This window comes from Ostrea edulis, chromosome 2 (genome assembly GCF_947568905.1).
Source record: "Ostrea edulis chromosome 2, xbOstEdul1.1, whole genome shotgun sequence".
Lineage (NCBI taxonomy): Eukaryota > Metazoa > Mollusca > Bivalvia > Ostreida > Ostreidae > Ostrea > Ostrea edulis.
In genome coordinates this window covers 94,168,872-94,185,030 of record NC_079165.1, presented here as the reverse complement: position 1 = coordinate 94,185,030, position 16,159 = coordinate 94,168,872, and the positions used below count along the sequence as shown (strand labels likewise).

Below are 16,159 nucleotides of genomic sequence, written 5' to 3'. Positions count from 1 at the left end.
CATTTACAACTATATTCTATTTATAATATATACTATATTAATATGTTATTCTGTTTTGAGTGTGTTAGCGCTATGTCATGGCGGCTTCACCTCTGATTGTTTAACTCGATTTCTTTTTAATTACGAAAGTTCTAGTTTTAAGATTTGTTGAGCTCTTACAGACCAACTTGTTGAATGCAACAGCGCATAGAAACTATAGGTAATTTTGCGCTTTATAAATGAATAAAATAATAATAATATAATAATAATAATGATACTACAAACAAAGTAAATAACACATTTTACTTTGTCAATTAAGAAATAAAGCTACTGATCTAGGTGAAGACTACATTGTCATGCAAGGTGAAGATAACGAACAGTGATCAATCTCATAACTCCAACAAGCAATACAAAATAGATAGTTGGGCAAACACGGACCCCTGGACACACCAGAGGTGGGATCAGGTGCCTAGGAGGAGTAAGCATCCCCTGTTGACCGGTCACACCCGCCGTGAGCCCCATATCCTGATCAGGTAAACGGAGTTATACAATACAATATTCTGCTACATGTCATTTCATACAATATTCTGCTACATGTCATTTCATACAATATTCTGCTACATGTCATTTCATACAATATTCTGCTATATGTCACCATAATGCATTTTTTCATAGTTTCCAGTGTGGTGAAAAGAGTTACTCGGTTAGTTAGTTAGTTATTTAGTTAATGAATTAAATTCAACTGTAATTTCTACACTATTGAACTTCTTCGTTTGTAAGGCGTATGTTTTCAACTCTATCAATTTTAGAAGAACAAGACTTTAATTCCACATTTGGTAATCATCACATTCTATTTCATAAGACGAAATTCTATAAAATCTTATTTCAGTTTTAAACACTATCAATATCCTAGTCAATGTAATGAATGCATTTGAGTTGTCATACCTATACTGTATTCTAAAACTTCCCCAAAACCATGACAAAGATATATTACAGGACCCAGTAATTGGTCTACTTCTAAGGGAAGAACATGTATTAGCTGTTGTGAAGGAGAAACTTCAGACGCATTGTGCCACAACATATGCGAGAAACGGTGTAAATGAAATGTGGATTCTCAAAATTTCCAAAGAACTTTAATAAAATATTTGAAATTGGAAAACTTTTCCAAAATCAATGGTATCAAAGCGTATGATTTTGCAGTACTTTACAGCCACCGATACATTCCTCGGGATGAATTAAAGACTAGGCTATATAACATCATAGACATCTGTTTCGTCAATGGCTATCGGAAATATAATTCAAATCGTGTGATCGTTAATCCAAAAACACCACTCTGATTCTATGCACAAGAAGTCTGAAGTTGATATTAAAAAGATGATGGGAGTTCCACATTGACAAATTCACAATAACTTCCTAGTTTTTGGCGATCAGGTCTTCTTACATGCAATTTGGTATTATCTGCAGGATTATGAAATTGATCATTATTTGATGGCTTCGCCTTTTCATTCTAATGACAAACGTGCATAGTACTGTAATTCGTAAACCATATCGAGTCAAATTGTTTAGAGTGTCATGTCATCCATTTGTACAAAAATATCAATTTCATTCCTTTCTTGTCTAAATTGAAATAAAAGTAAAAAATAAATCATTATAATAGAATCTAATATCTGGACATCCTTGAAATATATTATTATAAGAATTCGTGTTGCCCTTATTTAGACATTTTAAGTCATGGTCTTTTTTCTACGGTAAATTATATTAAGGAATTAATGGAAATGACTAGAATATAGGTGGGGTAGATATAATTACAACGGAAGGTTGTATACCTGTCACTGGTATTAAACAAATTAATGTGCATTTTAAAATACACTGACAACATAAGTATCATGTCTTTATTTTCTGTATTGTGTGTTCAGAATCATATAGGATATTCCTCTATATGTTTTAGCAGCAATCACATCAAATTAAATCCCCTTTACGTGACATAGAAGTGCGGCTTACGTCTCGCCATCACTGTTTCAGAATTCCTAAATCCCTAACAACAAACTTGATAATAACATATTTTTCAGCCTAACCAGGAAGATGTCCCATAGAGATGAAATGCCCTAGGTATTTCGTTTTGTGTAGACACAAACTTGTATAATCCTACCAAAAACGTGGTGGGGATGACAGATTCCAGAAACGGTTCTTATCCCATTTGACACTTTAAGGAACCCTCTTTTTTCATTGTCGCCAGCAACTCGGTAATACTGCAACAAGGATAAATCAGACGATTAACTAATAATTTATCAGATCAAATGTTCCCAAAATCAACACAACCTTGGTCCAATAATATTTTCCAATCAACGTTTACATGGTTACCCCGATACATCCATTTTTATCTTAATCTGTTTATGAAGTCTACGTGCATCGAACGCACAGGTCATAATTAGCGGAGAGTCGAGAGACTGCATCTTATACTGAGGTAAGAATAACTCCAATGTTTTATTTCTTAAACTTCCAGATATTCACCAAGGTTTTTGTATATAAATTTTCCCGTCTTAACAAATTTCAATTTCAATCTTTTTACAAGGATTTCTTGAATTCAGCATATTCATTTTTGGTTGAAATATACGTATTTGGCAGCTTGTAATTCTACTTTCAGTGCGGGGAAAATTGTGGAACATAAGATGGTACAAATTATGGACCCGATTATGAAAATTGCAGTTGTGGCTGTTTTTTCTCTTCTTTTGATGCGTGATTCATGCACCATTGGTACATCGACCAGTAAGCGAAATATTTTAAAAGCATTAATTCATATTATAAATCATTCTTTGAAAGGTATAATTGCAGTCAGAATTAATTTTATAATATTTTTTTTTACTGAATTTCACATGAAGTATTTAATATTGATTATACTATAACCAGATTAAGCATATTACTCTCATATTCTCAATTTTGAATACATATTTAAAACTTATATATACAGGTAGTAAAAACGTAGTTTACATTTGGTCTTCGATGCTCCCTACGGAGTCTGTATTATGACTGTATCTACATTTTCGGTGATCTGGCGTCTTTGAGTTCTGTTACGTCGTAATGCCGGTGTCAACACGGTCTTCTTACGATGCAGACACATAAAACGCCGGTCTCTATGCGGATAAGCACGGTAGCTACCCGTACGTCCCCGGAAAAATCCCGGTCAGTGCCCGCGTGAAAATGAAACGTACGGAAGGTCACGGTTTCTGCCGGTCCCTCCTCGGATATACGCGAACGTTCACGGATTATCGCGGTCTTTCTCCCTTGCGTTTATCGTGACTCCCCGTGTAGTTTCCGGGAACAATCCGTAGACATCCGTGTTCTTCAGTAGAAAAGTTTCGTATACGGAAGACCCCGGACTTTACACGTATACTTCGGTTGCTAAACGGACTTCTCGGTTGATACACGGAACCTACACATATCAATACGGTGGATTTTCATTCGGGACGATCCGGGGGAAAATTAAACATGTTTGAATTTTTCCCGAATTGGTTTGACCAAGCCGGATGATCCCGGGCGACGCCCGATGCATATACGGCTTGTACATGGTGATGATGGATTGTCACGGACCATCACGGATTGGTGATCCGGAATGATCCAGCGTCTCATCTGGGAATGCGTGAAAGGAGCTTAATAAATGTTCAAACCTCATAAACAAATGTTCAAACCCCATAAGCCCGTAAACCGTAAGCATGTCGTAGAATGTACTGCGCTATCCCAGTACAGCCATTTTTTGCGGGAGACGTGCGTTGATTTTTCTTAAGGATATTAGGGGCTGCATAGTAATCGCATGTATTTGCCTTCCTCCAAACTCTTTCAAGAAATGGCACAATGGTCGTACAAACATAAACAAACATGAAAGACGTAGTCCGCAGATTTTTACGATGATCAAATCATCGCACGGAAAATAGCAGACTCTATTTATTGTATGACTGCCATGGCAGATGTACAAGTAAACTGGGCTTACTATACCTGTTTTTCTCATTTCTATGTTTGCACAACCCTGCTAGCAAATTTCCCTAAGCAATAGCAATTGGACAATAATTTGCAAAAACGTGTCTTTCCAATACTGGTTTTTATCTTTGAAAATTGAGTTAGACATGTGAGTACTTTTAAAAATACGCGTAGAGTTTATTACATTAATTTTAATTAACTGTAGATATCAACTTCATCTATAATGGAAAATCAAAATTTCATTTTATTTTTAAATTTTTTAAACTGGACACACATGAGCACTACATTGTAGGTACTAAATCAACACGTAAAATCACAACCAGATTGCAATACGATTCTCGTATGCGTTTAGTATGTTCACATCATGATTAGAAAACCAACAACAAACAACTTGCCAAATCGTATACTGATTCTTTAACAACTCTGCTCAACTACAAATAAAATATTTATCTATTCATTTCAAAAGATCTTGTAGGGATCCGGGTTAGAATAGATCCTCAGTACCCCTTGCTTGTCGTAAAAGGCAACTAAATGGGGCGGTCCTTCGGATGAGACCGCAAATCCGAAGTGCTGTGTTACAGCAGGTGTGGCACTCTACATTGAAAGATCCCTACCACCTCAAAGGCCGAAAGCGCCGAGCATAACCCTAAATCTTAGTTCTTCACCGGCAATACTCCATATGAGGGGAAAATTCTGGAGCGGGACGTTATTAGTTAAATAAATTCTTGGCAGGGTATATGGACTCGCATTCCCTGTCAAAGTATATATTCTCCCGAGCCTAACGGTTCGGGAATGTGAGTCGGTATACCCTGCCAAGAATCCATATAACGAATATGTCCTACAGCAGAGCTAGATGTAGAAATCGAACAATCAAAAGGGGGGATTGCGTTCTGAAAAGAAATTATTTATTAGAATTTTTTTCCATACATTTGTGAACTAATTCAACAAACAAACAACTCTTAAACACGAACAATTGTTTTTTGTTCAATTTTAACTTTGCATTTAATCTGAGAAAGTTATCAATAATATATAGGCCTTTAACATATATTAGCCTAAACCCAAATGGTGCCTTAGCAGCTGTGACGTCAAACGCAGTAAACTTGGTTTTCATTCATGGAGTTATGCATCTATGTTTAAATTGTGTATTGTGCATCCCTGCAAGAAGAGAAGATTTGGTAGTAACTGTGGGATGATATTTTCCCCGATTTTTTCATTAGTTTACGGCGCGTGACGTCACAGCTGCTGAGGCACCGTTTGGGTTTAGACTAATATGCGAAAGGCCTATTATATATATATATATATATATATATATATATATATATATATATATGTATGTATATATATATATTTCATATTACAGATGTTCTTGTTAAAAAAGTTATTTGTTATTTAAATTAGTTCACAAATGTATAAAAAAATCTAAATATTCTTTCAAGTTTTTCCTTTTCAGAACGCACCCCTCCCCCTCTTGATTGTCCGATATCTACAATGATCGGTCTGCTGTAGGTCATATTCGTTATATGCATTCTTGGCAGGGTATATTATCTCACAATCTCTGTCAAAGTTTATATTCTCCCTTAACGGCTCGGGAGAATAGTAACTTTTGACAGGGAATGTGAGTTCATATACTCTGCCAAGAATTCATGTAACTAAATTAATAATATACAACCGACCAACTTTAGCACAATAAACTAACTCTCCAAAGTTGCACTATTATAGTGGAATTTCTTATATACATTAGTTCCATTATCTGTGTTGCAACGTTAACAATATCTACCAACCAAACTACCTACTTACATGTGTACGTTCCTACCTACTTTCTTACCTACCTACTTACATGTACTTACAATGTACCTACCTATCTAACTACCTTCCTAATTGTTAATTTGCTTCAAAGTAAAATATGTTAATGCCAATAATTTTCATATTTAAAAAAATCAACAGTTTAGATGTCTGAATCTCTAAATGACTACTAGGTAGTTCAATATTCCATACTTTTGATTATTACATATATTCAGTGTCTTTCATTTATTTTCAGACACTGCTACTTCATCGACGAATACGACAGCTCCACCAGGTGATACAATATACGCAAAATGACTTATGCTATTGCTCGTCGTCCGCCGTGCGTTAACAAAGAGCATTTTAAACTTCTTCTTGATAACCACCCTTTCAATTCCTATCTAATTTGGAATGAAGCATCTTTCGGACAAAAGAGACATTATTATAAATTCCAGTACTCCTCCTTTCCTTGGAGGGTGGGGCAAAAACTAATAAAATTGTCCAAAATCCTGAAGCAACGAGTCATGGTGGAGCATCTTCCCCCTCTGTCTCTTTGTCAGCCCCAAACAACACAATCGTTGTTCATAAGAATACAGCTACTTGTACACTGCCAATATACAACGTGTACCTGTGTTTGTCACTTATTGTATTCTCCTGGAGATACAACTCAGATAATTAGCATGCATTATTTGTAATAACTCTGTGTCTCAAATGACCACACTATGACACCGAATTCAGACGCTGAATGAGAACTTTTGTGATATCTAATTTTATTTATTCTGATATGTATAGATCAGAATATATTTACATTCAATCTAATTCTTGGTATATTTCAATGTAAAATATGTTAATGCCAATAATTTTCATATTTAAAAAATCAACAGTTTAGATGTCCGAATCTCTAAATGACTACTAGGTAGTTCAATATTCCATACTTTTGATTATTAAATGTATTCAGTGTCTTTCATTTATTTTCAGGCACTGCTACTTCATTGACGAATACGACAGCTCCACCAGGTGATACAATATACGCAAAATGACTTATGCTATTGCTCGTCGTCCGCCGTGCGTTAACAAAGAACATTTTAAACTTCTTCTTGATAACCACCCTTTCAATTCCTATCTAATTTGGAATGAAGCATCTTTCGGACAAAAGAGACATTATTATAAATTCCAGTACTCCTCCTTTCCTTGGAGGGTGGGGCAAAAACTAATAAAATTGTCCAAAATCCTGAAGCAACGAGTCATGGTGGAGCATCTTCCCCCTCTGTCTCTTTGTCAGCCCCAAACAACACAATCGTTGTTCATAAGAATACAGCTACTTGTACACTGCCAATATACAACGTGTACCTGTGTTTGTCACTTATTGTATTCTCCTGGAGATACAACTCAGATAATTAACATGCATTATTTGTAATAACTCTGTGTCTCAAATGACCACACTATGACACCGAATTCAGACGCTGAATGAGAACTTTTGTGATATCTAATTTTATTTATTCTGATATGTATAGATCAGAATATATTTACATTCAATCTAATTCTTGGTATATTTCAATGTAAAATATGTTAATGCCAATAATTTTCATATTTAAAAAATCAACAGTTTAGATGTCCGAATCTCTAAATGACTACTAGGTAGTTCAATATTCCATACTTTTGATTATTAAATGTATTCAGTGTCTTTCATTTATTTTCAGGCACTGCTACTTCATTGACGAATACGACAGCTCCACCAGGTGATACAATATACGCAAAATGACTTATGCTATTGCTCGTCGTCCGCCGTGCGTTAACAAAGAACATTTTAAACTTCTTCTTGATAACCACCCTTTCAATTCCTATCTAATTTGGAATGAAGCATCTTTCGGACAAAAGAGACATTATTATAAATTCCAGTACTCCTCCTTTCCTTGGAGGGTGGGGCAAAAACTAATAAAATTGTCCAAAATCCTGAAGCAACGAGTCATGGTGGAGCATCTTCCCCCTCTGTCTCTTTGTCAGCCCCAAACAACACAATCGTTGTTCATAAGAATACAGCTACTTGTACACTGCCAATATACAACGTGTACCTGTGTTTGTCACTTATTGTATTCTCCTGGAGATACAACTCAGATAATTAACATGCATTATTTGTAATAACTCTGTGTCTCAAATGACCACACTATGACACCGAATTCAGACGCTGAATGAGAACTTTTGTGATATCTAATTTTATTTATTCTGATATGTATCGATCAGAATATATTTACATTCAATCTAATTCTTGGTATATTTCAATGTAAAATATTGTAATGCCAATAATTTTCATATTTATTGAACGAAACTCAACAGTAGTCACCGATGTTTAGATTTTTGAATATCTGAATCACTACTAAATAATTCAATATTCCATACTTCTTATACAGTAAATGTAATAAGGTTTTTTAAAATTTATTTTCAGGCACCACTGCTTCATCAACGACAACCACTCCTTCACCAGGTAATATGAAATGCACAAGGTCACGGTGACCTGGCTCCGGGATCATGAAACTGTCTTAAAGTTAAGTCAAAATTTTGACTTTAAATTAAAATTTGAACTTAGCTAAGATTGCTGACTTAAATGGATCACAAAACGAACTTAAGCAAATCTTAACTAAGATCTAGTCTAAGTCTAGAATCTTAAATTGCTATAGCAACAAGGAACTCTTTTGCGTAGAGGTAACAAAAAGATATAAAAAATAAATGACTTAAACAACATAGTCAGTGTCTAAAACGTCTAGTTTATGATCACTAATGCTGACGCAGGCACATACATGTACCCCCCCCCCCTTTTTTATTAAAAAGAAACTTATTTTCGTTATTACATACATGTGCATACAAATTTTGATGTATTGACTCCGTCGCCTCCCTCTTTCTAAAAGTAGTAATGAATGAAAGTGGAAATGTAAGAGTGATTGAAGCGATAATTTTATTAAATTCAATGCCTTTATTTATTTTGTCGACTGTGTGCGTACATGTAGCAAAGAAGGATAACTCTAATTAATTTCAAATTCGGGCTCGGACTGCACATTATTCGTGTGCAAATGCAGACTGCAAGTAATGATTGTTTTCTTCTTCCACATTGTCAACAAACTCAGTCAGGTAAATACATGTACTTTTGTAGTCGTAACTTTTTAGTGAAACGGTCGTATGTGTACGTGCTACTTTCACATTTACATCTACTTTACGAACTACGATGAGGCAGTGAAACGGACAATCGGGCGATCAATCCTGCGATATTTTGATCACATAAGAAGTCATATTTATGCCTATATATTTGAAAACACCCGCTCTCAATTTTTCCGGGCTAGTGGTGTTACTTTTCGATTACATGGATTTGACTTCTTTTCCTGTAAACAAACTTTTTATGTCAATACTCTGCTTTAAAAAGAAAAACATTTTTTTTTTCATTATATGATTTTCAACGTCAAGATCCTGTTTTCGATCTACCGACAGTCTATTGTTTCTTAAATAAATGATTTGTCCGCTTCATGGTAGGGATAGACAACTTCAACAACGGACATCACGCTAATTTTCTTACTAGCCTCAAAAATGCAACCAGCGCGGCCATTTTGAACGAACTCCAAGGCCGTCTTAAAATTTAAGACAAAATACCAATCTTTTAAGCCTAAGTAATTTTTTTTGTGATCCACTTTAAGACCAGTCTTAAGATTTAAGTGCAACTTTATTAATTTAAGTCAATCTTAAAGTTTAAGACAGTTTCATGATCCCGGAGCCTGATGTTATTGGTCTACGTCCGTCGTCGTCCGCCGTGCGTTAACAATTGAACAATTTCAAAAGATGAAATTCTTCAAAACCATACTTCAGTTTTAGACACATTTAAATCCCAGTCAATGGGTCGGATGAATATGAGTTACCGTATCTATACTGGATTCCTAAACTTCACAAAAACCCTTTCAAAGAAAATTACATTGCTAGATCCAGTAAATGTTCTACCAAGCCCTTATCTTTGCTTCTCACGAAAATATTAACAGCTGTGAAGGAGAAACTTCAAACGCACTGTGCGACTACATATTTTGACTGCGGATAACTCCGTTTACCTGATCAGGATATAGGGCTCACGACGGGTATGACCGGTCAACAGGGGATGCTTACTCCTCCTAGGCACCTGATCCCACCTCTGGTGTGTCCAGGGGTCCGTGTTTGCCCAACTATCTATTTTCTATTGCTTATAGGAGTTATGAGATTGATCACTGTTCGTTATCTTCACCTTGCATATGCCGGAAGTGGTCTAAATCAAATGTGGATTCTACAACCTTCTAAAGAACTTTTAGTAAACTTGAAATCGCAAAACTTTTTTCAAATTAACAACATCAAAACGTATGACTTTTCAACACTTTACACGACCATTCCTCACAATAAATTAAAGACTATACTTTTTGACATCATAGACATTTGCTTCCTCAACAAAATTGGAAAACGCAAATATTCCAATCTAGTGACCAGTCATTTGATTCCTCAACAAAATCGGAAAACGCAAATATTCCTATTTAGTGACCAGTCATCCAAAAAAATGCTTTATCAAACGCCACTCTGATTCTACGTACAAATACTCTGAAATTTAAATTAAAAGAATATGCTGGAGTTCCTCATTGAGAATATATTCGTGGTCTTTTTGGTGGTCAGGTCTTCTAACAGCCTGTTGTAATCCCCATGGGTACGAATTGTGCTCCTTTGTTAGCTGGCCTGTTTTTATATTCCTATGAACAGAATTTGTTCAAAAACTTCTACTTGAGAAGAAAAATCTCTTAATGTGGCCTTCAATTCGACATTTAAATATATCGACGACGTGGTATCTATTAACAATAATAATTTTCATTCATATGTCGATTCGATATATCCCAGTAAACTCGAAATAAAAGACACCACAGAGTCGTCCACTTCTTATTCATACTTAAATATTTTATTGAAAGTAGATATCAACAGAAAACTAACAACTTAACTTTATGACAAACGGGATGCTTTCAGCTTCTCCATCGTCATCTTCCCATATTTTGTAGCAATATTCCATTATCACCTGCATATGAGGTTTATATCTCTCAACTGATTCGAAACGCAAGAGCTTGTTCTGTAAACAAGTTGATGGTGCAGGGGTTCCAACAGTCTCGTTTAAAGTCAATATTTTGCAAATTATATGGTCGTTATAACGATCTAGTTTGCCAATACAACCTATCATTGGGTCAAATGCTGTTTGACGTGTTTCATACCGATTGTTAGACCGTTCTTGACAAACTGATTTTGACTACGGATAACTCGGTTTACCTTATCAAGATATAGGGCTCATGGCGAGTGTGACCGGTTGACAGGGGATGCTTAATCCTCCTAGGAACGTGATCCCACCTCTGATATATCCAGGGATTCGTGTTTGTCTAACATTCTGTTTAGTATTGTTTATAGGAGTTTTGAAATTGTTCACTGTTCGTTATCTTCGCCTTTCTTTTAACTACTTGATAACTACCCTTCCATTTCTTTCTAATTTGGTATAAAGCATCTTTCGGACAAGAGGGACATAAATTATAATTTCAGTACTCCTGGTTTTCATTTGGGTTGGGCAAAAACTAATGAAATTGTCCAAAATCCTGGAGCAACGAGTCATGGTGGAGCATCTTCCCTCTCTGTCTCTTTGTCAGCCCCAAATAACACAATTGTTTTTCATAAGAATACAGCTACTTGTACACTGCCAATATACAACGTGTACCTGTGTTTGTCACTTGTTGTATTCTCCTGGAGATACAACTCAGATAATTAACATGCATTATTTGAAATAACTCTGTGTCTCAAATGACCACACTATGACACCGAATTCAGACGCTGAATGAGAACTTTTATAATATCTAATATTATTTATTTTGATATGGATAGATCAAAATATCTTTTACATACAATGTGATTGTCAATATGTTTCAATTTAAAATATATTGTAATGCCAATATTTTTCATATTTATAAAAAGACGTTCAACAGTAGTCATTGATGTTTAGATTTCTGAATCTCTGAATGACGACTAAATAATTCAAAATGCCATACTTTTAATACAGTAAATGTATTCGTTTTTTCCATTTATTTTCAGCCGTGGCAAGTTCATCGAGGATAACCCCTGCTGTATCAGGTGATACGAAATGCACAAGGTCAAGATGACCTGATGTTATTGGTCTACGTCCGTCGTCGTCCGCCGTGCGTTAACAATTGAACAATTTCAAAAGACGATATTCTTCAAAACCACACTTCAGTTTTAGTCACATTTAATATCCCAGTCAATGGGTCGAATGAATATGAGTTACCGTACCTATACTGGATTCCTAAACTTCATAAAAACGCTTACAAAGAAAGATACATTGCTGAATCCAGTAAATGTTCTACCAAGCCCCTATCTTTGCTTCTCACGAAAATATTGACAGATGTGAAGGAGAAACTTCAAACGCACTGTGCGACTACATATACCAGAAGTGGTCTAAATCAAATGTGGATTCTATAAACATCTAAAGAACTTTTAGTAAACTTGAAATCGCAAAACTTTTTTCAAATAACAACATCAAAACGTATGACTTTTCAACATTTTACACGTCCATTCCTCACGATGAATTAAAGATTAGACTTTTTGACATCATACACAATTGCTTCCTCAATAAAATCGGAAAACGCAAATATTCCTATTTAGTGACCAGTCATCCAAAACAAATTGCTTTATCAAACGCCACTCTGATTCTACGTACAAATACTCTGAAATTTCAATTAAAAGAATATGCTGGACTTCCTCATTGAGAATATATTCGTGGTCTTTTTGGTGGTCAGGTCTTCTAACAGCCTGTTGTAATCCCCATGGGTACAAATTGTGCTCCTTTGTTAGCTGGCCTGTTTTTATATTCCTATGAACAGAATTTGTTCAAAAACTTCTACTTGAGAAGAAAAATCTCTTAATGTGGCCTTCAATTCGACATTTAGATATATCGACGACGTGTTATCTATTAACAATAATAATTTTCATTCATATGTCGATTCGATATATTCCAGTAAACTCGAAATAAAAGACACCACAGAGTCGTCCACTTCTTATTCATACTTAGATATTTTATTGAAAGTAAATACATGTATCAACGACAAACTAACAACTTAACTTTATGACAAACGGGATGCTTTCAGCTTCTCCATCGTCATCTTCCCATATTTATGTAGCAACATTCCATTATTACCTGCATATGAGGTTTATATCTCTCAACTGATTCGAAACGTAAGAGCTTGTTCTGCAAACAAGTTGAAGGTGCAGGGGTTCCAATAGTCTCGTTTAAAGTCAGTATTTTGCAAATTATATGGTCGTTATAACGATCTAGTTTGCCAATACAACCTATCATTGGGTCAAATGCTGTTTGACGTGTTTCATGCCGATTGTTAGGCCATTCTTGGCAAACTGATTTTGACTACGGATAACTCGGTTTACCTTATCAAGATATAGGGCTCATGGCGAGTGTGACCGGTCGACAGGGGATGCTTAATCCTACTTGGCATCTGATCCCACCTCTGGTATATCCAGGGGTCTGTGATTGTCTAACATTCTGTTTAGTATTGTTTATAGGAGTTTTGAAATTGTTCACTGTTCGTTATCTTCGCCTTTCTTTTAACTACTTGATAACTACCCTTCCATTCCTTTCTAATTTGGTATAACGCATCTTTCGGACAAAAGAGCCATAAATCATAATTTCAGTATTCCTGGTTTTCATTTGGGTTGGGCAAAAACTAATGAAATTGTCCAAAATCCTGGAGCAACGAGTCATGGTGGAGCATCTTCCCTCTCTGTCTCTTTGTCAGCCCCAAACAACACAATCGTTGTTCATAAGAATACAGCTACTTGTACACTGCCAATATACAACGTGTACCTGTGTTTGTCACTTATTGTATTCTCCTGGAGATACAACTCAGATAATTAACATGCATTATTTGTAATAACTCTGTGTCTCAAATGATCACACTATGACGCCGAATTCAGACGCTGAATGAGAACTTTTATAATATCTAATATTATTTATTTTGATATGGATAGATCAGAATATTTTTACTTATAATGTGATTGTTAATATGTTTCAATGTAAAATATATTGTAATGCCAATAATTTTGTGATATTTACTTTTATTTATTTCGATATGTAACCATATGTAGATCAGATTATTTTTACATACAATCTAATTATTAATATATTTCAATGCAAAATGTAAATATAAAAGAAATGTCAATAATTTTCATATTCATAAAAAAAAATCAACAGTAGCAACTGATATTAGGATATCTGAATTTCTAAAAGATTAGCAGATAATTCTATATTCCAAACTTTTAATACAGTAAATGTATTCAGTTTCTTTCATTTATTTTCAGGCATTACTACGTCATCGACGCCAACGACATCTTCACCAGGTGAGAGAAAATACACAAGTCAAAATGACTTATGCTATTTGTCCACGTTCGTCGTCGTCCGTCGCGCGTTAACAATTGAACATGTTTAACTTTTTCTTGATAACTACCCTTCCAATTCCTTTCTACTTTAGTTAAAGCATCTTGAGGACAAGAAAGACATAAATCATAATTTGCAGAACCCCTGCTTTCCTTAGGAGCGGGGCAAAAACTAATAAAAAATTGACCAAATAGGTGCCTTAGTACCAGAGTGCGAGCAAAATGGTCAAAGTGATCAAATGTCTTTAAGTTTTCTAATACTATATGTATATAAAACTAAATCCACATAGGAAAAGGAGAAAGAGATGTATCAAAATTGTGAATTTCGCAACTGCAGGGTTCTGACTAAAGGGCAAGTCCAAAATACATATGTAGTCATATAGTGTTACATATGTAATACATGTATATAACTATATTATATTATGTAGTCTTTCATTTGTGTTGACACTTTTGAAGGCGCCTGTGTGTTTTTTTTTAAAGTTCTTGTTTATATTTCTGCTGAATAGTAGAATTAATCTAGAAAATTATCATAGATTTCGTTTGGGTTAACGATATTTTAAACTAATACTCAGTGGATCGTTAAGGCCCGTGGGCCTTTTCTTTTAAGATATTGTCATACAGTCTCTAATATTCTTAATTTTTCAATTTTATTTTTTCATACCCTACTACTGTAGCGGTGAATAATAACAGCCATTCAATTTCGACTTCACCTCAAAATCCAGAAGCAGCGAGTCAGGAGAATACAGCTACTTGTATACTGCCAATATACAACGTGTACATGTGTTTGTCACTTGTTGTATTCTGGAGATACAACTCAGATAATTAACATGCATTATTTGAAATAACTTTGTGTCTCAAATGACCACCCTATGACGCCGAATTCAGTTGCTGATTGGGAACTTTTGTGATATCTACTTTTATTTATTTTGATATGTATAGATCAGAATTTTTTTACATACTATCTACAATTGTTTGATTGATAATGGGATATTTATCAAATGCAATTACATGTATATCTTATGCAAATTCAATTATTATAATCATGTCAGATTACTGTATTATAATTAATCTGTGCTATAACCAAGATATCTTCATATTTTAAATTATGAAAATGCTGCATTCCCTATATTCGGAACCCGACTTTACATTAGAAAGCTTAATATATCTAGCTCACTTTTTTAAACTCAGTTAAAAAATGGAACATAAATTATCAGCCTTACAAACTGTGACTCATGTTTTTCTACTCAAAAGTATAATGTGTATGTTGGTTTGTATCCCAATGAAAGGTGAAGATAACGAAGAGTGATCAATCTTGTAACTCCTACAAGCAATACAAAATAGATAGTTGGGCAAACACGGACCCCCGGACACACCAAAGATGGGATCAGGTGCCTAGGAGGAGTAAGTATCCCCTGTCGACCGGTCACACCCGCCGTGAGCCCTATATCCTGATCAGGTAAACGGAGTTATCCACAGTCAATATCAGTGTGCCAAAAACGGCTTAACAATCGGTATGAAACACGTCAGACAACATTTGACCCAATGATAGGTTGTATTGACGAACTAGATCGTTATAACGACCATACAATTTGCGAAATTCTGACTGAAGGATGTTTCACTTATATAGAGGCATCAATAGCTGGAGATGAATATCTGATATTTTCCACCTAGATACGTGATCCTTAGTGTCGATTCAGTGATGGCACTTATCATGACGAAGATTACCGTGACACAGAACCTCCGTTACTTTCACTTCTAATGTCGGGCATTAGCCAAAAGAAAGAGCTGTTAGCATTTACTTTAAACGTCGTAGGTTAACGCGGCTCTGGGATTAAAAAATGCAACCCGGGACCTTAAGGTTTTGGGTTCAATTTTCAATCTCGGCACCACGTCACTAGATCGAGCTTAAATCTTAACAAACACAGCAATTCAAGATAATGCAGTG

The 16,159-nt window shown here is 35.2% G+C and overlaps 1 protein-coding gene across 8 annotated transcripts; it reads left to right on the top strand.

Moving 5' to 3' along the window:
• Positions 1-2,170: 2,170 nt before the first annotated feature.
• LOC125681193 (uncharacterized) lies at positions 2,171-15,437 on the top strand. 8 transcript variants are annotated; one of them, XM_056155587.1, is made up of 9 exons: positions 2,171-2,443; positions 2,624-2,745; positions 5,990-6,028; positions 6,712-6,750; positions 7,434-7,472; positions 8,177-8,215; positions 11,845-11,883; positions 14,140-14,178; positions 14,889-15,437. In XM_056155587.1, exons 2-9 carry the CDS (start codon positions 2,723-2,725, stop codon positions 14,896-14,898), a joined length of 267 nt encoding a protein of 88 aa, XP_056011562.1. In that variant the 5' UTR covers positions 2,171-2,443; positions 2,624-2,722; the 3' UTR covers positions 14,899-15,437. The 8 variants fall into 8 exon arrangements, 7 of the variants coding, with proteins under 7 accessions (XP_056011562.1, XP_056011564.1, XP_056011563.1 ...); XR_008800295.1 differs by having other exon boundaries at positions 2,172-2,443; positions 11,845-11,948; positions 14,889-14,977; XM_056155589.1 differs by lacking the exon at positions 11,845-11,883 and having other exon boundaries at positions 2,195-2,443.
• The last annotated feature ends 722 nt before the right edge of the window (positions 15,438-16,159 follow it).

Bases quoted from the DNA above. Each gene is read 5' to 3' on its own strand.
- LOC125681193 (XM_056155586.1), top strand. From the start codon at position 2,649: ATGGTACAAATTATGGACCCGATTATGAAAATTGCAGTTGTGGCTGTT. The intron at 6,751-8,176 runs GTGATACAATAT...ATTTATTTTCAG, and splicing joins GAATACGACAGCTCCACCAG to GCACCACTGCTTCATCAACG. The intron at 14,179-14,888 runs GTGAGAGAAAAT...CTACTACTGTAG, and splicing joins GCCAACGACATCTTCACCAG to CGGTGAATAATAACAGCCAT.